This window comes from Camarhynchus parvulus, chromosome 4A (genome assembly GCF_901933205.1).
Source record: "Camarhynchus parvulus chromosome 4A, STF_HiC, whole genome shotgun sequence".
Taxonomy (NCBI): domain Eukaryota; kingdom Metazoa; phylum Chordata; class Aves; order Passeriformes; family Thraupidae; genus Camarhynchus; species Camarhynchus parvulus.
Genome location: NC_044600.1, coordinates 18,664,183 through 18,684,044, shown reverse-complemented (window position 1 = coordinate 18,684,044; position 19,862 = coordinate 18,664,183). Strand labels below are relative to the sequence as shown.

Below are 19,862 nucleotides of genomic sequence, written 5' to 3'. Positions count from 1 at the left end.
GGACAGGCTGCTGGACATGTTCTCTAGACAGCATTTTTACCAAGAAAGGTTGGACCAGGTGAGATCCTTCCAACGTGGAATCCTCTGGTCCTGTTAATGCAGGAGAAGAATTTCACCTCTTCCCACCAGAGCAGGCCGGTGACACGGGGCTGGTCCTGCTCTCACCAGTGTCACATTCCTGCTCCAGTCTGGCTTCTGACAAATCCAGCAAAACAAGGGAGGTGGGGCTGGTGCTGGGGATTTCTTCCTGTATCATTTCCCCAACTGACCCAGAGCTCGTCCTGATCCACAGGGAGAGGCAGAGACAGAAGCAGAGTTCAGAATTCAGTAGAAGCATCAGGTTTTATTTGAGCTGGGTTCCTTCCTTTGGCCACAATTCAGTGCTCTGAGGGAGGGGTTGGGGAGCAGCTGACCCTGAGCCCTGGGGGAGCCTGTGGCAGGGATAGGTGGGATTTTGGGATGGAATTCCTCCCTGTGCCCAGAGAAGCTGTGGCTGCCCCTGGATCCCTGGAAGTGTCCAAGGGCAGCTTGGAGCAGCCTGGGACAGTGGAAGGGGTCCGTGCCCATGGGAGGAGCCTGGCACACGATGAGCTTTAAGGTCCCTCCCACGATCCCACAGCAGCTCCCAGCCCAGCTCCTGCCAGGGAGCGACCTGTCCTTGGCAGAGCACACCACCTCCAGGATTGTCCCTCCTCAGCTGCCACCAGAGCTCTGGGGCAGAGCCGCTGAGTGTCCCTTTAGCTGCTGCTGTGTGAGGGGAAGGACAGGCTCCACGGGGAGGAGCTGGGTGCCTGGGGGAGCTCAGGCCAGCCGGAGCACCTCCCTGACCATGCTGCCGATGCCGTCGTGCACCTGGTGCATGGGGGCGTTGCACATGAAGGCGCTGGTGCTCACCAGGCGGTTCCTGGCATCCACGTGGGCCTCGGTGACCTGGCTGTTCACGTGCCTGCAGCCCAGCTCCTTCATGGCCTCTGCAGTCTTGGCATAAGGCCACCTGCAAGGGAACAGGGAAGGAAAACCTGAAATGGGGAATCTCCTTTGTTGTAAATCAAAGGCAACTCCAATGAAGGGGAGAGAATGATGCATCTCACTCCATCATCAGAAGGCTAATTGTTGGGGAAGATGAAACAGGAAAGCCTTATAAATATGATTGTCTGGCAAAAGATTTTGAGACTATTGAAACTATAAGCAAAATTGAAATGAAAGCAAGCTTTGAGATCCTTTAGTTACTGAACAACTGGAAAACAATGGTGTGGCTGGCTGAAGGTGATCCCCTTTTGATCAAACAACACCCTCTGCTTGCAGACAGCTCCAAGGGTCAGAGCAGACCCTGCCAGCTTGGCAGAAGGGGCCCAAAGAGGAGTTTTAGGGTTTAAAATATAACACAATGTGGTAATGTAGTGATTCTTATAGGCTGTATGTAAATGCTATAGGATTTGTATATTTTACTAGATTGGTTAGTGAGAATTAGAGTATTCAACACAGAAGATTTATTGTATTGTAACAGGAACCTCCCTCTCTTACCCTCTTACCCTCTTACCCTCCCATCCTCTCTCCCCCTCTCTTCTCTCAGTCCTGCTCTGAGCTCTGGCTGGCAGCTCCCAGCAGGGCCCTGCACCCAGGCCCTTTGCAATAAACCCCAAGTTCCTGACCTGGCTGCAGAGATCTCTGGTCTCCATCCGTCCTGTCCTGTCCGTCCTACCCCCCGACGCTCCTAGAGCTAATGAATTCATTTATTATACTATACTGTACTATATCCATTTCATCTAAATTGAATCTGCCCTGCACTCACTCTTGCTCACAACTGCTCACACTGCACTCATCTCTGATTCTCCCCTGGCTGTCCTGTGGCAGTCCCACACACACACACCTGGCCCTGACAGGCCAAGGGAACAAAACATCCTCACTTTGGGTAAACAATCTCCATATTGCATTCTGCTTTGGCACAACACAGGCACAGCAAGCGAGATAAGAATTGTGTTTTCCTTCTTCTCTGCTTGTCTCACAGCTTCTCTCTGTTCAGGGGGCCTGTGAATACCACACTCCTTCACGCTGTGCTTAGGGAAGGGCCAGAGGGAATATTCTGTGGTCACTGCACAAAACCTGCCCAGCAGGATCCAAATCTCCTGTTCGAGGAGTTTCTCCAGGACTATACAACAGGAAAACCTCCTGTTCAAATGAGTTAAACATCTGAAGTAAGGCCAAAATGAGACCTGAAGTTCCACTTTGGATGTTCCGCTACCTAATTCTGCCACTCCAGTGCTCATGTTAATAGGGGCCTGGGAAGATTTGGGTGAAAAGGGACCTCAAAGCCCACCCAGTGCCATCCCTGCCATGCCTAGGGACACCTCCCGCTGTCCCAGGCTGCTCCATGCTCTGTCCAGCCTGGCCTTGGACACTGCTAGGGATGGAGCAGCCACAGCTTCCCTGGGCAACAATTAGATTTAGATTGGGGTGGGTTTTTTCCACCAATTTCCTCCAAGTTAGTGAGAAAACTCCTTCCTAGCAAAAGCCATCAATATTCCTTGCCTGCCCTTAGGAGAATCCAGTCACAGCTTCCCTGTAGGACTGAAAACAGTTTCACTCCCTCCCTCTCTTCCCACCGCAAGCCTTGGGTAACCATCCTGTTCCTGCCTTGGATGTGCTTAGCTTGGAGTCAGCAAAGGCTTTTCCTGCCCTGGGTCTGTGAGGCATCAGGGAGGTAAGTAATTAATTTAAAATAACAAATTACAATTAATTTAAAATAAAGTGTCTTATTCAAAGCCATCAGAGTTGTGGAAAAAAGTCACAAAAATGCAAACAGATCAGGTGTTACATCATTCCTTCTGCTGTACTGAGAAAGGATAAAATCAGTCTTCCAGAGTTTCTATTTTCCCTGTCAAGTCCCCAAAAGGGCTGGAATTGCTGAAAGCCTCACTGGAGGCAGCAGAGCTGAGTTCTCAGCAATAGCATTCAGCTCCCTGTGAACTTCCACCACCTGGCCAGGATCCCTGAGTGTTGGGGAAGATGAAACAGGAAAGCCTTACAAATATGATTGTCTGGCAAAAGATTTTGAGAATATGGAAACTATAAGCAAGATTGGAATGAAAGCAAGCTTTGAGATCCTTTAGTTACTGACCAACTGGAAAACAATGGTGTGGCCAGCTGAAGGTAATCCCCTTTTGATGAAACAACACCCTCTGCTTGCAGACAGGCCCAAGGGTCAGAGCAGACCCTACAGCTTGGCACAAGGGGCCCAAAGAGGAGTTTATAGGGTTTAAAATGTAACACAGTGTGGTAATGTAGTGATTCTTATAGGCTGTATGGAAATGCTATAGGATTTGTATATTGTCCTAGATTGGTTAGTGAGAATTAGAATATTCAACACAGAAGAAGATTTATGGTATTGTAATGGGAACCTCCCTCTCTTGCCCTTTTACCGTCTCACCCTCTCATCCTCTCTCCCCCTCTCCTCTCTCAGGCCTGCTCTGAGCTGTGGCTGGCAGCTCCCAGCAGAGCCCTGCACCCAGGCCCTTTGCAATAAACCACAAGTTCCTGACCTGGCTGCAGAGATCTCTCGTCTCTGTCCGTCCTACCCCCCGAGCTCCTACACCTGGGAACTTTGGGGGACCCTGGTGTGACTGTCACCAACACCCCCATGTCACTCACTGCTCACACTCCGTGTCGTGTCCCACGGTGACCTCACAGCCTGGGAAGATTTTGGCTGCCAGCACTGGGGAGATGCAGCACAGCCCGATGGGTTTGTGGGCAGCGTGGAATGCCCTCAGGACAGCCTCCACCTCTTTGGAGACGCTGCAGTTCTTGCCCTGTGTGGCCCAAGTGCTCAGGTTTTTTGCCACCCCGAAGCCACCTGAGGAAAGATAAACAGTTTAGCTGGATATTATATCCAGGGTAGGATTTTGCCAGGTGTGGTGTGGTGGAATGCTCAAGTGGATGGGATGGTTGGCAGCATTTGTCCAGAATCAAGAAAAGAACTAAAATTGGCTCTCCTTCCAAGCCCTGCTCCAGCCTGTCCCCCTCCATCCTACGACTCCCACGCCCTTCCAGACCTAGGGAATGTCTAAGCTGTGGGTGGCAGACCCCACACAGTCCTACCTGGGATGATGAGGGCATCCAGCCCCTTGACATCCAGCGTGGCCAGGTCCTTGATGTTGCCTCTGGCTATCCTGGCACTCTCCACCAGGACATTGCGCTGCTCTGGCGTGGGCTGCCCCTTCACGTGGTCCACCACATGCATCTGGGGGATGTTGGGAGCATAAACCTCAGCCTGGAGTGAGGGGAGAGGGCTGTTATCCTTCAGCAATGATGGAGAAACGTGGGAATGGCACAGGCAGTGAGTGGGAATGCTGAGGGGCTTTCTTGGGAAAGAGCTGGCGTGGACGAAGGAGGGAAGGGAGGAATGGAACTTTCAGTACTTTAAGAACTGCTTGTCTGGGGGGCTGAAGAGTCCATCCATATCCCAATAAATCCCTCTTGCAGGGTGACCACCCAGAGAGCTGCTGTCCCACCCCATTTCCCACTGGGACGGGACTTGAGAGTTTCCTCTCCCTACCAACTTTCCCAAATCCAGAGTGTTCTTCTGGAAAATGCTTTCCCTTCCTTTAGCACTTTCAAGCTCATATGCAGAAATTAAGGGTGGAGGGTGGTGAACAGATTTTGGGATTGTCCCACCTGTGCAGCTCTGGGCCCACAATTTAAGAAGAATTTAAGGAACACCAAGGTGTCCCGAGGAAGGCAGGGCTGGAAGGAATGTCCTGTGAGGAGCAGCAGAGGACTTTGTTATTGTCTAGGTGGGAGACAAAAAAGCTGAGAGGCAACCTCATGGCAGCTTCCCGTGGAGAGGGAGGTACTGAGCTCTGCTCCCTTGCAGAACTATTCCATTCTACGCTGTCCTTAGGAAAGGAGGGATTGAAATGACGCCCGAGTTTCCTCCACTAGAGGCCCCTGGCGATCCAGGGATGAGGGAGGGACGGGCTCCGAGCCTGCTGGGCTGGGATGTGGCAGGAGGGAAGGACTGCAGCAGCTCCAGGAGAGGACTAGGCAAAATTACACACGTCTGGCCAAGTCTCATCCTGGAGCCAACAGCGAGGGCAGGGTTGGAATGGTTTGGGATTGTGGGGGCTGGCACGGGAAGGTCACCCCTGTGCCTCTGTGTTCCACACAGCAATTCCCATTCCCATGGGGACAGCTCCGATCAGACCCGGGGGTGGTTCACAGCTGAGCGAGATGTTCCAGAGGCTTTCCTTCCCTCCTTCCCCAGTCTCACGGAGCGGCTCTCCCGTCTTTTAGAGCAGCTACACCCTTTTTACCACTCAGGTTTAACTCACAAACCCGTCTGTTCTGACCACCCTGGAAGTGTCCCAGGCCACGCTGGACGGGCTTTGGAGCAGCCTGGGACAGTGGAAGGTGTCCCTGCCCATGGCAGGGGATGGGAATGGATGAGTTTCAAAGTTCTTCCCAACCCAAACCATTCTGGGATTCTCTGATTCTATTTTCACTTCTACTCTTTGAAGGTTTTAAAAAGATCAATTTCAAACAGCCCAAACTGTCTTTTAAACAGAAATAGCAGGAGAGAAAAGAGGATGTGAAGCCAGAAGCGAAGAGAGAAGGCATTCAGGAAAGTCTGTTGGGGAGTTTGGATGCAGAGCCCCGTGCCAATCCCTGTGTACAGCACAGCTGAGCAGGGAGCTCTCCACACCATCAGTGACTCCAGGCACCCCTGCTCGGCTTTTGGGGAGTTCGTCTCAGAGACAGGGAGGGAAGAGGATGAGGAGCAGAGCCGGGACAAGGAGCCCGGGCAGGACCGTGCCGGTGCCTCTTACCTGAGCCCCCTCCCGGCTGAGATGCACCAGCACCGCCGACGCCTCGTGGATCTCGCTGCCGTCGAACACCCCGCAGCCAGCCAGCAGCACGGCCACCCGCTTGGCCATGGTGCCCCGGAGCAGCGGAGTCCCCGCAGAGCCCCGGCCGCTGTGAGCTCTGCTCGCTGCCCCAGCCCTTTATAGCGCCAGCCCTCCCCGGCAGCAGGTGGGGCCCCGAGGGCTGGGCTCAGTTTCTTACTGGCAGGGAGGTTTTATTTCCAGTTCCACAGGCAGGGCATATAAATATTATTTGTTTCCTCAACTGGCTGCTCCCTTACAGATCTTCCTCCCAGCACGTTGTCTGCAGAGCAGCCCCAGCTGACATGCCCTGCTCAACAGAGCAGCTGTGTTTTTCCTCCTCGGCTGTTGATTTTCCATTCTAGTTCAGACTGAAGCACCAAAACCTTTGCACAGGAGATGGTATCAAAGGGAGCCTGCCCAGAGCCAGGGTTTCAGCCAGTGCATTCCCCTCTCTGACCCATTCTTTGAACCCTGCACTGCATAGGCTGCTTCAGGCTTTAAACACCAACATCTCTTTTTTGGATCCTGAATGTTCCTTCCCTCAGATCCCATCTCTCAAAAGTGGATATTTTGCACTTTGCTGCAGTTGTTTGCTGGCTTTTGCACTCTGAGTTTAGAAATTAATGAAGAGTTGGAAGGGACCTCACAATGTCCAAATCCTGGCCCTGCACAGGCACCCCAACAATCTCACCCTGTGCCTGAGAGCATTGTCCAAGCACTTCTTCATCTCTGGAATAATGGGATTCTTCATCAACAGCACCATCTCCCCATTTCTTTCATTCCAGGGAGGTGGCACTGGGAATTGTTGGAGCCCTGAGCTCTGGAGGGGCCCCTGGAGCCAGATTCAGTGTCTGGAGCTCGTTCCTCCCACCCTGGCTCTGCTCTCATGGAGATGATCCTGTACCTCTCTATTTTAACCTGGCCCTGGTGAAATAACCGTGCCCTGTGGAGGCTGAGAGAACAGAAAACTCCCACAACATGGCTGCAGGGTGTTTTTCAGGGGTTATTTATAAGACATGTTCCTTGGGGCTCTGTCATTTCTGGGAGAGACATGAAGCATGTCCTGTGGGTAATGAACTCGTGGCTTGGCAAGGTGTTCAGTCAGGGCAGGCCTGAGGAGGAGGCTCACTGCTGCTGCTTGGGACTTCATTTATGGCATATTTCTCCCAAAATGAGGCATTTCAGGCACCCAGCTGCTACCTGAACAAGCAGGAACAAGAAATGTGTGACAGAGGCCTTGCAGTCCCACTAACCCAACCCAGACTGTGCCTCTCAGTTATTTCTATTGCCCAGAGCAGGAATTAAATTGAGATATGCATGAAAAACACCCAAAGCCTTTCCCCTGTTTTTGTTTTGCTATCTAAGGAATCCTAACTATGGTTTAGGGGTGTATTATTTCCTCTTGCATGGCAAAACAACCGAGTGATGTTGCAACCTGAACAGGCAATTTCTCCTTCCTGCAGCTGCTTCAGGAGCAGTCCCACTAGCCATGGAACAAAGGTAGCCAGAGGCTGAGGATTCCCACAGGCCGCCTGCTGCAAACCACATCAGTCACCCCTGCCTGGTGTAAACTGGCTGGGCTGGTTCCCCTCACCGGAGGAATTGGTGCAACTGGACCAGCCAGGCTTGTTTCCTCCCCTTGGGAAAACATCTGTCACAACAGACATGTCAGCCCTAGAGATCTCTCTGCAAGGAAGAGATGAATGATAAATGACATTTCTCAGCTGGGTTATTCCAGCCTGGATGGCCTTGGCTGTACACGTTTGTCGTGGGCTTTGGTATTAACAAGTGGCTTTAATCTCCATTAAGGTTCTAGTGAGGAGGGGTGGGAAGGGGCTCTCTTCCTGCAGGGTGGGCACAGTTAGAGATGCCAGGAAAGTTTGGGAAGGGGATCCAGCTGGATCCATCGTGCTGCAGCTGGCTCAGGGCAGGAGGAGCAGGGTCCTGATGAGCAGAGGGCCTGATGCTCTGGGGTTCTTCTGGATGCTATCCCAGCTCCAACACCCCTTGGATGATCCCACAGGCCTGGCTGTGAGCTCAGTCAGTGCAGCTCCCAGCCCCATTCGCAGCAGCTTTCCTGTCCTCCTGCCCTGGCTGTGGAGCAGGATTTATGGGGAATCACAGAGCAGGATCTGCTGAGGGGAACATCAGAGCTGGCTGCTGGAGGAGCTCTGCAGAGCCATCCCTGGGCAGCACAAGAGTATCAGTGCAAAGCTCTGCATGCTGTTCTGCACCTTCTACCTTGTCAGGAGAGTGGGATTTGCTTTAACTGGAGCTGAGTTCCCCAAGGGAACAGTCCCTACACTGCTCCATCCCCACAAACAGCACAACAGAGGAACCAAGCTCTGTCATCTCTCACAGAATAGTCCTCCGACAATTCCCACCCAAGCCATGACTCAACACGATGCCCAGGCCAGTGCTTTCTGCATCCTTCCCTCCATCCATAAACACCTTTGTGCCCTGACCACGCATTCCCCATGAGGAGCAGCAGGAAGCTGCCCACAGGTCCTTCGTGTCCCCTTTGGGACACAATCCTCAGTGTTGGACACTCACTGCTGACCTGGAAAGCCAGCGAGGCTCCCCTGGGCTGGAGGAGCTGGATGTGGAGTGGCAGATGGACAGAAGTCACCTTTAAGGGAATGGCACTGAGTCTGCCCTGGGTTTGCCCAGCTCAGGGGGCTGGTGCCAGGCATTCAGAGCTGAGACAGGGACAAACAGCAGGCCCGTGGCCAGTGTGAGCAGAAACAAGTGGTCCCCAAGGAGCTGCTGGGCTTGCAGCGGGCTTGTTTGCTCCATCAAGGTAGATGCTTGCAAAAACCTTCATTTTAACCAGTGTAATTTCCTCACTGGCAGGAGCAAAAAAGGGCAGCAACAGCAATAAACCCTCAGCCTTATTTTTCAAGTGTCTTTTTGAACAAGGGTTAATCAACAGTAAAATTAAGAGGCCCCTGGAGGGAGCTACCAGCAGCCCACGCTGACTCACAGCCCCAAATTTACTGCAGCCAGAACTTCATTTGCATTTCCTCCCGCATGCAGAGAGGAGCAGGAACAGAAGAGGTTTGTAGGGAAAAGGGGTGGAGAGCAGGGAGGACCGGCGGCAGCGGCGATGGTTTGGTTATAAAGAGCATGGGAGGAAAGAGAGGCAGCAGTGCAGCCCTCGGCCGGGGCTGCGGCGCGCAGGGATGGGCGACAGCGGGGCTGAGTCACTGCATTCCTGCATCGGGCTCCTGGGCATTTCCGCAGGTAGGGACCGCTCCTGGCATCCTGGCACGGGACACGGGCTTGGGACGAGCTTTCCGGGACACCCTCCTTTTCCGAGGGGGCTAAGGAGGCTGTTTATCCGCAGGCTTCTCTGCCTGGGGTGAGCTTTTCTATCCAGAGATCCCTGCGCCTGCTTTGGCGGCCAACAAAATATTTGTGTTGGCTTCCAAGGGCTGGCCTGAAGTTTTGTACTCGTTCCATGCTGGGAGGGAAGCAAATCCAAACTTTTTTATAGTCACTGTAGTAAATCATCTCGGTTTGGATGCAGTTTCCTCCCCTTCCCTTTTCCAGCCCTTCTCCCCACAGCTCTGTTTTCTGTGTTCACTCCCTTTCACTTGCTCCTCCTTTGTGTTCCATCTTCCTGGATTTTTTCAGCAGGTTTTCCATCAGTACAAGGCTGGAGGGATCAGCTGCAAGGGTGTGTTGTCTGTCTGCTTTTTGTATAACTGGAATAATCGATTTTTACCTTTATCTGGCAACAGGGGAGCACTTTCAGACTCTTTCATACATTCCCAGGATGGTTTGGGTTGGAAGGAACCTTAAAGATAATCCAGTTCCATCCGCTGCCATGGGCAGGGACACCTTCCCCTGCACCCAGCTGTTGCAAGCCCCAATATCCAACCTGACCTTGATGGGATGGGGCACCACAACCTCTCTGGGCAACCTCAAGTGACTAATTCCAAACTTTTTCAAACCAGGCACCCAGAAAGAAGTGAGACCTTGGGCACAAACCGAGCCACACTCCCCCAGCTCCTAAGGCTTTCCTATTTGCAGATCTTGCACTGTTATTTTCCCTCAGTTCCCTGCTCTGTCTGCCCTGATTGTCCCCTGGGTTTTGGGCCAGGTTTACAGGCTCTGTGTGTTTCCCCCTGTGTCCCACAGGCTCTCTCCTGCTGGCCGTGCATTTCTACAGCTCCGCGCAAGCGGCCCCGCTGATCCCCAGCACGGCTCTGGGGATCCTGCTGCTGCTTGTGTCGGCTCTCCTGGCATATGCAGGTAAGATCTGGGGCTGGCCAGCCCCAAACCTCCCTCCCACAGCTGTGCACATCCAGATCTGCTCTGCCCACGGGATACAAACCCTGGCAGCCCCGCTGGGCCACTCATCCCTTCTCCCAGAGGAGTGTGTTGTCCAGAGCAGCTGTGGCTGCCCCTGGATCCCTGGAAGTGTCCAAGGCCAGGCTGGACATGGCTTGGAGGAGTCTGGGATGGTGGAAGATGTCCCTGCCCATGGGATAAGCTTTGAGGTCTCTTCCAACCCAAACCATTCAATGACTCTGTGTCAGCACAGCAAATTTTCCATCTATAGGCAAGAGAAGATATCAGTGTTTGTTTTAGCAAATGCTCTACCAGGATCTCAGAGTTTTAACACACTAAATACACATTTATCTCCCAGGCTTTCTGAGAGTGCTTTCAGCAGGCATGGATTGAAATGTCCGTGGGTAAGTGCCTCTACTTAGCTGACAGAAGAAAATCACTGCCTAGGACAAAACTCACACTTTCTAGAATGAATGTTGAATTATTTATTCTTTGTAACTCATAGCAACATGAAATCACAGAATTATCAAATCACAGAATTGTTCAGGTTGGAAAAGACCTTGAGTATTGTCAAATCCAACCATCAACCAGCACCACCACCATTGTCACCACTAAGCCATGTCCTCAGGTGCCACATCCGTGTGTCTTTAAACACTTCCAGGGATGGGGACTCCACCACTGCCCTGGGCAGCTGTGCCAGGGCTGGACAACTTTTTGCATCAGAAATTTTCCCTGATCCTCAATCTAAACTTCCCCCAGCACAACTTGAGGCCATTTCCTCTTCTCCTGACTCTTGTTCCCTGGGAGAAGAGCCTGACCTCTCACTACAAACTCTTTCCAGGTAGTTGTAGAGTGGGATAAGAGTGGGATAAGAGTGGCCTCCTTTTCTCCAGGACAAATCCATCATCAGGCAGGACCTGTGCTGATCCTTGTGCCCTAGTGATCCTGCTCCCCACCTTTCCTAACCCCTGCTTCCCACACCCTGTCCAAAACCACAGCCCTGTCTCTATTTGTTCCACAGGGATCCGGAGGAGCCTCAGGAACGCCTCTCTGCTGGTGGCACTGTGCCTGACCCTGTCAGCCCTCTGGAGTGGCTATGGAGTGATCCTCATCCTGGCAGGGCAGGGAGCGCTGCCTGGCCTGGGGGATGCCCACGATGCCCTGGTGCCAGGCCTGGCCACCTTCACCCTGGCCCTGCTCCTGCTGGCCGTGGTGGGCTTCCTCTGTGGGGAGCCCCTCCTGGGCCTGGTGGCCGCTGCCGTGTCCCTGGCCAGCGCCCATGAGGTGGCCCTCCACTGCAGCTCCTCGCTCGGGCCCTCGGCCGTGGCCTGCGGTCACCTCAGTGTCTGCTTGGTTGGGGGCTACTTTGCCCTGGGGAGGATCCTCCGCCTCCTGACCAGAGGGACCCTTGCCCTCCCTGGCACGGATCTCGCCAAGAAGAAGGCCCAGGAGCGGGGCCGGGGCAGCTCGGGCAGCACCAACCCCTTTGCAGCCCCCGGGCTGCTCCTGAACATGCTGTCAGCCAGTGTCTTCTGCTGCAGGCTCCTGGGGGTCACCCACAGGCTCTTCCTGGGCCACGTGCCCTGGCTGTGGGCAGCTGGCACCTACCAGATTGGCATCTGTGTGCTGTCCTACCGTGCAATGGACGCTCTCATGGCCACGGCCTTTGGCTTCACTTCCATCCTCAAATTGGCTGCGGGTTACTGCCTCCTGTACCCCGCCTGGCAGCCAGAGGAGCCGTCTCTCCCAACCCCATTCCTGGTGGCTTTCTCCATTCTTTTTGCTGTCTTGGCTCTTTTTCTCTCCCTTCAGAGCCCTGTGGATGGCCTGTACTTGCTGGTTTTTGTCACCTACTGCATTGCCTTGGCTTGCAGCCCCAGGGGTTTTTTTGCAGGTGGCCCCCAAGGCGTGGCCGTGGCCATTTTTGTGTCCTCGGCCTTGGTGGCTCTGATTCACCTGTACAATGTGAGGGCCAGGGCCAAGATCCCAACAGGGAAGGGTGCTGTGAAGGCCCTCCTTGCTCGCAGCAGCCTCCTGAAGCTCCGGGAGGGGCCAGACCTTCATGCCCCCTACCTGGGCTATTCCAAGTACGCCGATGCAGAGGTCCTTACCTATGCCTGCAGTGTCCTGGCTTCTTTTGCTCTAACAGCCACAGGAGACCCCAAGGCTCCTCTTGCCACCGTGGTCATTCCATGGGTGGTGGTAGCTGGTGGGATCCTGAAGCTCCTTGGTGGCTCAGTGGCCTTTGCCCGGGGTAAAACCCTGGAGAGCAGTGCCTTCATCCTCTACTCTGTCATGTGGATCATCTGGGGCCTGACAAGGTACAGTGGCCTCTGTGGCACTGCCAGAAGCTTCCACGCAGCTGTGGGCATCATTTCCTTCATGCTCTTCAACAGCTTCATTGTCTTCTGCTCACTTTTCTTAAACATGGCCTGGTGCTTCTACTCCCTCACGTTCATGCTCATCGCTGTCAGCTTCCTGCTGGATGCCATCCATGCTCTTCCCACTGGATACGACATCGCTGCCACCCTCATCTTTGGGCTGGTGAGCTTTTATTGCTTCCTGGCTGCCCTGGCCAGCAGCACCTTTGAGGGCTGCTGCTTGCCCGTGGGGAGGCCCATGGTGCAGCTCAGTGGTGTTGGGGCAGGAACGACCAAGTGCCTTCACCTGCCTGCCAGGAAAGCTTCCTCAGTCAAGAGAATCGCAGGTAAGGGGAAAACAGAGGGCAGGATATGGGGATGGAGGGGAAATTCTGGCAGGTTTTGTAGCAGAACACTCTTAAAAGAACATTATCCCAATCAGAGAATCACAGAATGGTTTGAATGGGAAAGGACCTTAAAGCCCATCTTGTTCCATGGGCAGGGACACCTTCTACTAGACCAGGTTGCTCCAAGCCCCATCCAGCCTGGCCTTGATGTGGGAACCTGGATGATGTGGGGATGTTTTGGTAAAGTGGGCCAAGTTACAGGAGTCACGAGCTGAGTAGAGCAGCGTGTCTCCTGCTGTGTCTCCTGCATCATTTCCCTGTGTCCTCATCTGCTCTGAGACCCAGGAATCCTCCAGGCTGGGGCTACCACCCAAAGCTTTGCACAGAGAGAGCAGAGCCAATGCTTGGTCCTTGCTCTCTCCATTCTGGCCCAGAACTTCCCTAAATGCCAGATATCCCCTTGGGAAAATGCACTGCCAGAGCTGGGACAAGGAGAGGAGAGCAGCACATTGTGTGACAGTTCTGCCATGGGAATTGCACCCCTCCCCTGTCACTCAAGGCTCGTGCCCTGTTCCCGTGCCCACAGATATCCTGAGGAACGGTGGCACCTGTGGCATCCCCACGGACACTGTGTACGTGCTGGTGGCCGCCTGCAGCCGGCCTGACGCCGTGGAGAAAGCTCATCGGTGAGTCCTGGCACCTGGGCTGGCCTCAGGAACCTTCCAGAACTCAGAGCTGCTGCCGAGTGCTGGCTGCAGCACCCCCTGAGAGCAAGGCTGCTCAGCCTCGGTGGGAACAGCAAGGGAGGGAGAAGATGCAGGTGAGGAAAGGAGGGAATTGAGCTGTGGTTGTGTTCTGGGACACTGAAGGCTGATGGAGCTGGGTAACTTGGACACCACAAGAAACCCAAACCACTTTTGGCAAGTGGGGCAGGGGGTTATTGTTCTTGCTTGGAGGTACGTGTTGCCACAACAAAACCCCTCTGGTGTAAACTCTCTGGTGTAAACTCTCTGGTGCAAACTCTCTGGTGCAAACTAAAAGCTCTGGTGGAGCCCCTCATATGGGTGGGGTTTCCTCAGAACTTGGGCTGTTGGGACCTCTACTCATCACTACAAGTAGTTAAAGCCTTGATTTGAAAATAGACATTCCTGATTGGGAGTAACCATTAGTGTTCCTTCCCATACGGTCAGTGGTTGAACAGTCCTACTTCTTCAGACTGGTGACCTGGGGCAGAGCCTGCACACCTTCTCTTAGCTCTAAACCTCTGCAGCAGTTTCCTTTCCTTGAATTTAAATCCTCATCTTACTTCCAGCCTCACCTTTTCTTCCCTCGTTCCAGATCCAAGCGCCAGGCTCAGGATCGCCCCATGTCCCTCTGGATTTCCAGCCTAAGGCAGCTGGAACCTGCCAAGCACTTGTTCACTCCCCTCCTCTGGGACTTCATGGAGGCTGCCTGGCCATCTCCCATTAGCTTGGTCATTCCCAGAGGTGAGGAAATGCTGTTAATTCCAAGCTATCTGGAGAGCTTTGGGTTTGAAATTCCCAAAACTGTGAACCCCTGCAGCACCACATGTTCCATAGGGATATTCCCGTTACAATCACCGTGTTTGGGCTGATGTAAACCCCTAAGTGCTGAGTGACTCTGCTTGGTGCAGGTGAATGGGTGGATTTCCTGGGAATGAAGGACTCTGCTAAGTACGTTGGGACCCCTCAGAGTGTGGCCATCCGCATTCCCGACTGCTCCGTCACCACACACCTCATCGACTTGGTGAGTCCAGCACCTCAGCCCAGTGACCTGAGCCCTTCTCTGAGAAGGGCTGGGGCCTGCAGGCAGCTGGGAGGGATCTCATGGCAGCAAAGAGGGGGAAAGGAGCAACCACCAGGTCAGGAAATCAGGAGAATGCCCTTAACAGACACAGTTTAATTTCCAATGTAGCACACTGTTGGAAGCAGGGACTTCTCTGAGGCCGGAATAACTTCAGAAGGTGCAGAAGGTGGCCACAGGAGCTGTGATACCCTGACTGTTCTAGGTCTAGGCAAGTGCTATTGCTGGAAAGCAAGATGTCATTTCATGGCCATCATCAGTAAACCCAAATATGTCAGTGCTGGGCACTCAAATGCAGTTTGGTGGGACTGTGGTTGCCTGCAAAAAAGGTGCCTCACCTGGGTGAGCCACACTGAGCTCTCTTCAGAGTCACAGAAGAAGTTCAGAGCTCCAGTCACCTGTTTTATCCCCAAAGTCCTGCTCAGAGCTCTGACTCCTGTTTTTCTGTCACCAGGTTGGCCCCATTGTGGTCACATCAGCCAACCCAACGGGAGAGGCTGACACGACCCACCACAACCAAGTGTATGCCAAGCTGGGAGATAAGGTAACCAAGAGATGGGGATGGAAAAGTGCAACCACTTTGTTTCCAGAGGGCAAATCAATAGATGGTATCAGGAATCTGGGAAAGGCTCTAACTTAAAAAATCTCATGGATGCTCCTCATGCTGGTGTCAAAGGGAAATAAGATTTTAAAGCATGGGTCTTGGTGTGAAACCAGAACTCTTCTGCTTTACACAGTGTAGTTATGGCTTGGCAACATGAGTGGGTTCATATTCCAACACAGGATGATGGGAGCAATAAAAAATTCATTCTTGCTTACAGGCAAGCAAATCCTGGTGCCTGGATGTGCCAGGGCTCCAGCTGGCATTGGGCTGTGGGAACTCAGGGATTCACATCTAAGGCTGGGGCTGGTCTAAAACTGGTGCCAAGCTCCAAAGTATTGCTGGCTGTTAGAGCTTTCATGGAAGTGCCATGGTCATGGCCTTTCATTGTTTAGGTGGGAGATCAGGAAAGGTTCTTCCCCCAGAGCACTGCCCAGGCTCCCCAGGGAGTGGGCACAGCCCTGAGGCTGCCAGAGCTCCAGGAGTCTTTGGAAGGGTGGAATTGTTGGGGTTTGTCCTGTGCAGGGCAAGGGGTTGGATTGATGGTGCCTATGGATCCTTCCAACTCTGGATGATTCCATGATTCTAAGATTTCACTGCTGAACTCTGGGACTTTTACATTTTGTGTCATGGTGGCAGCTTTAAACAAGAGATGGTGCAAATCTACCACCTCTAACTCCTCAAAAATCAAAACGTCATACACATTCTCTTTGTGGATGGGACTTCTCCAGAGCTCCTTGGCTGCTGTAAACCTGCCTGTGCTGTGCTGCTGACCTTCACCCCACAGAGCTCTCCCTTGTCCTTCCTTTGAGGTTCATTCACTCCAAATCTAGCACTGGTGTCACTGCAGCAGGGCAGGAAGGAGCAGCATTGCCTTTGATGGGAATTATTTACCGTTGGGAGGGAAAACTCTCCCTTTCCAAGGGGAATTTGGTGAGGAAATCTGCTGGTTTTAGGTGGATGCAGTTCTTTGTGCTGGGCCTTCTCCAGAGAACATTGCCTCCACTGTGGTGGACTGCACCAAGATCGACAGTGGGAACATTGGATTCTTCCGAGTCGGCATCATCCCCAAGTCTCAGGTGAAATTCAGCTGGGTTTCAATTCCATTCCCTTTCTCCCTTGAATGAGTTTCAGCCTGGGGCTTCCTAATTCAGTGAGGTGACCAAGAAGTCAGTGATAGCACCATCCCAGGCTGTTGTGAGGGACAAGAGCAGAGCTCCATGCTTCTGTCCTGATCCTGCTCTAGAGCACTGGAGCACCTCTGTGGAGCTGGGGAATGGGCAAGGCAGGGCTGATTCATCCATGGAAAGGGCTCTGAGATCCAAGGTCATGGATCTCTGTGGGTCAGGCTCTCCAAGTTCACCCATCCCAGAGACCTCTGAGTGCAAAAATTATTTGTGTCATCCCAAAACCGAGCCAGACACTTGGAAGAGAAGATCTTGTGGAAGGTGTCCTTGCCCCCTTAAGGGTCACTTCCAACCCATTATTTATGATTGTTTGATTATTTCAACAGCTGGAGAAGAAATCAGTGCTCTCCCCTAATTCCTAACCTACTCCCAGCTGTGTCTACTCATTCCAGGTGCTGCAGATCCTGGAGCAGGTGCAGAAGAAACACCTGGTGGTCCCTAGCAGTGGCGCTTGCCCCACAAAAGGCTGGGAAGAGCTCCAGAGTCGTGGCCATGCTGTGCCCAACGGGGTGGGCAGAGCTGCCTTGGTGGAGCCGGATCCTGATCCCGAGCATCACACCCGCTTCTGACTGCCACAGCTCCGGGCTCAGCGGGACATGGGCTGCTGGAAAATGCCATTTCGGCCAAATTGGGCAATGGGAGAGGCTTCCCAGCTGCAGGGGGGCCTCATTCATCTTCCTATGGACCCTGCTCAAATATCCCAGTGCGGTGCTGCCTGGCAGACCCCAGGCACCCAGTAGGAACATCTTCCCTTGGGGGCACTGCCAGCTTTCCCTGGAGATCAGCCACGGCCAAAGCAAGCTTTCCTTTGGTGATAGCTGGCCCGGAGTGACAGAGCTTCATCCCTGACACTGGGAGGGAATTCTGTGCGTTTGGGGCATGGAGTGAGGTCAGGCGGTGCAGAATTACCTGGTGGGGGAAAATCACTGCATGAAACTTGAATCACACAGAATCCTTTAGGTGGGAAAAGAGCTCCTCAGTCCTTGAGTCCAGCCACCCTCCAGCACTGCCAGTGCCCCCCTGACCCGTGTCCCCAGGTGCCACTCCACGTGGGGAGGGAGGAGGGGAGGTGTGTCCAGGTGCTTTGCTGGTGGATCCAATGGACTTGGCAGAGTCTGGGCTGGGAGCTGGGGGTGTCTCCTGCTGTGTTCTCTCCACAAGGGAGGTCACCCGTGTCTGACCCCTCTTGGGAGGTCTTTCCTCTGTTGGGAGAGCCCAACAGCCCAAAGAAATGCCATGACCTGAGGTGCCATTTCTGTACTTCACACTCAGTGTCAGGGTGGAATTCCCATCTGGATGACTCCAATATTATATCATGAAAGGTGCTGGAGCTTTAGGGAAGACCCTCCCTTCCCGTGGTAGGAATTTCAGGAGGGCAATCTCCATGTGTTTGAGGATGCCAGGAGCTGGTCTCTTGCCTTACAGCCCAACTCTTCCCATCTCATGGCACGTTTCCTCCAGAGTGCAAATTCCATAGGATCAGAGGAAGGAATTCCAGCCACTCCAGGCAGTCATCTGTCTTCTCCAGCTTCTCTGCAAGTTCCTGAAATACAGGGAAGGAGTTGGAGATGTGCTCACCCATGACCTTGCTGGCATCGCTGGGATATGGTGGGATGGCTCCTGGAGTGCAGCAATGGGAGGATGTGGACCTTTTAGGAAGGACAGGCAGTGTGGAGTGGTGGCTGCTGAGCAGGAGGAGTTGGGAAGGAGCCTCAAACCTTCGTGAGGAGTTTTCCTTGGCAAACACGGCAGTTATGGCTTGTTTCATCTCCAAAAACTGCTGGTCTTATTCTTACCTGACTCAGGTGCAAGGTGCTGATCAAACTCCAGCTGAAACCAATCCATTGATCTTTGATTTCACCTGAAGCTGTGCTGGAATTTGAGGATTAAAGTGGTGCAGTCGGAGGAGATCAACCTCGACGAACTCTGGCAAAATGGGGTCTCCTCAACTTGTCCTCACAGAGCTGGCTCTCTTCCTGCAGAGAAAATTCTAGAGAATTAAGTGTGTTCAATAATTTTGCTGATCTACTTCCTGTATCTCCTTGGAGTTTATTAAAACTGATTTTTAGAAAGCAATAAAATATTTTCAATAAACAGATCTCACACAGAGCTGTGCAATCATGACAAAACCTTGTGGGGCAATGGGTTCTGGAAGTTGATGTTCCTGGCCATGCAGGATCCAAGCAGGATGTCAGGAGGAAATCAAATTGTGACACTTCCAGGGTGGGGAAGAGGAGGGAGGGAGAAGATAACTCCTCACAGCAGCTCCTGGTACCAGGTCAAAAATGCCAAGGCTGAATTTCACCCTTTAATCACTAGAAAAACCCCATAAACACCAAAATCTGAGGGAATGTGATAAGGAGTGGAAATCTGGAGAGGTGCTGAGACATCACAAAGCGTTTTTGTGAAGGAAAACTGCCCTGGCTTAAATATACCAGGGGTGCTGCTGCCCTGTGCTGCAAATAATGATTTTTTAGTGTGGCACAAATTAAAAGTGGCTCAAGAAACTGTGTTCTTCACCTGATGCTTTGTCTGGATCCATTTTTCCTTTTTGTCTCCATAATTTTTTTTTGGCTTTTATTCACAGAAAATGTTGGTTTCAGTCTCGGGACACTGTAGGAAGCATTTCTCACTTTGCTGAAGTGAGACAAGGAGAGGTTTCATTTCAGGCATGATTTTACCCCACCCACAGCTCTCCTGTGTACCAGCAAACCAGAAAGGAACAGCTTAGGGAAAAGGGGATTTAAATGGGATCTTTCACTTAAATCAAGGCAAAAAAATATTTCTACTATTTCCACATCATTTAAGGGGAAGCAAAATATTTTTGAAGAGAAGTGGAGAGATGAAAAAAGTTGCTGTTTTAAGTGGCAAATCCAGTCAGAAAGGGCTGAGATAAACATTTGAATATTGGGGTACATGTGCTGAAAAATCACAGATCAGATCTATATTGGGCTATCAACAAGAGTATTTTCATGACTAAAGCTGGAGGTTATGGTCAAGGAAGGTTGTCCAGGCTCCTCAAGGGAGAGCCTCACAGAGCCCTTCTGTCCTGCTCAAGGGGAAGGAACTGCTCCCATGTTCTGGATAAGAGGGACAGGAGGGGGTGTGAGGTCCTCACACCTCCACCACAGGAGGAGGGAAACCAGAAGAGGCCCCTCTGAAACCAATTTTGGTTGCATTGTCAATGTCTCGGAGATCTTTAGGCCTGAAAGGTCACCCTGGGAGACAAAACAACCTCATGAATGGGGCTCTTTGTGAACCAGCCAACTCTGCAATCCCACTGGGGCTGGAAACAGCCCGGGAAGAAGGGCTGTCCCACCTTCCTTCTGCCCTTTGTGGAGTCTAGACACCCGTGTCAATGGAAA

The 19,862-nt window shown here is 52.6% G+C and overlaps 2 protein-coding genes across 2 annotated transcripts; one reads left to right on the top strand and one right to left on the bottom strand.

Moving 5' to 3' along the window:
• Positions 1-342: 342 nt before the first annotated feature.
• LOC115914862 (glutamine amidotransferase-like class 1 domain-containing protein 3A, mitochondrial) lies at positions 343-5,968 on the bottom strand. The gene is made up of 4 exons (XM_030967676.1): positions 5,823-5,968; positions 4,096-4,267; positions 3,649-3,850; positions 343-994 (listed from the first exon to the last, which is right to left on the bottom strand). The coding sequence occupies exons 1-4, from the start codon at positions 5,928-5,930 to the stop codon at positions 802-804; spliced, it is 675 nt and encodes a 224-aa protein (XP_030823536.1). The 5' UTR covers positions 5,931-5,968; the 3' UTR covers positions 343-801.
• Positions 5,969-8,962: 2,994 nt separating this feature from the next.
• LOC115914878 lies at positions 8,963-17,517 on the top strand. The gene is made up of 9 exons (XM_030967710.1): positions 8,963-9,125; positions 10,026-10,139; positions 11,200-12,885; positions 13,472-13,571; positions 14,224-14,372; positions 14,540-14,652; positions 15,164-15,253; positions 16,267-16,389; positions 16,890-17,517. Exons 1-9 carry the CDS (start codon positions 9,065-9,067, stop codon positions 17,064-17,066), a joined length of 2,613 nt encoding a protein of 870 aa, XP_030823570.1. The 5' UTR covers positions 8,963-9,064; the 3' UTR covers positions 17,067-17,517.
• Positions 17,518-19,862: the final 2,345 nt, after the last annotated feature.

Bases quoted from the DNA above. Each gene is read 5' to 3' on its own strand.
- LOC115914862 (XM_030967676.1), bottom strand. From the start codon at position 5,930: ATGGCCAAGCGGGTGGCCGTGCTGCTGGCTGGCTGCGGGGTGTTCGAC. The intron at 4,268-5,822 runs GTAAGAGGCACC...CCCTCACTCCAG, and splicing joins TCAGCCGGGAGGGGGCTCAG to GCTGAGGTTTATGCTCCCAA. The intron at 3,851-4,095 runs GTAGGACTGTGT...ATCTTTCCTCAG, and splicing joins GGATGCCCTCATCATCCCAG to GTGGCTTCGGGGTGGCAAAA.
- LOC115914878 (XM_030967710.1), top strand. From the start codon at position 9,065: ATGGGCGACAGCGGGGCTGAGTCACTGCATTCCTGCATCGGGCTCCTG. The intron at 13,572-14,223 runs GTGAGTCCTGGC...CCCTCGTTCCAG, and splicing joins GCCGTGGAGAAAGCTCATCG to ATCCAAGCGCCAGGCTCAGG. The intron at 16,390-16,889 runs GTGAAATTCAGC...TACTCATTCCAG, and splicing joins GCATCATCCCCAAGTCTCAG to GTGCTGCAGATCCTGGAGCA.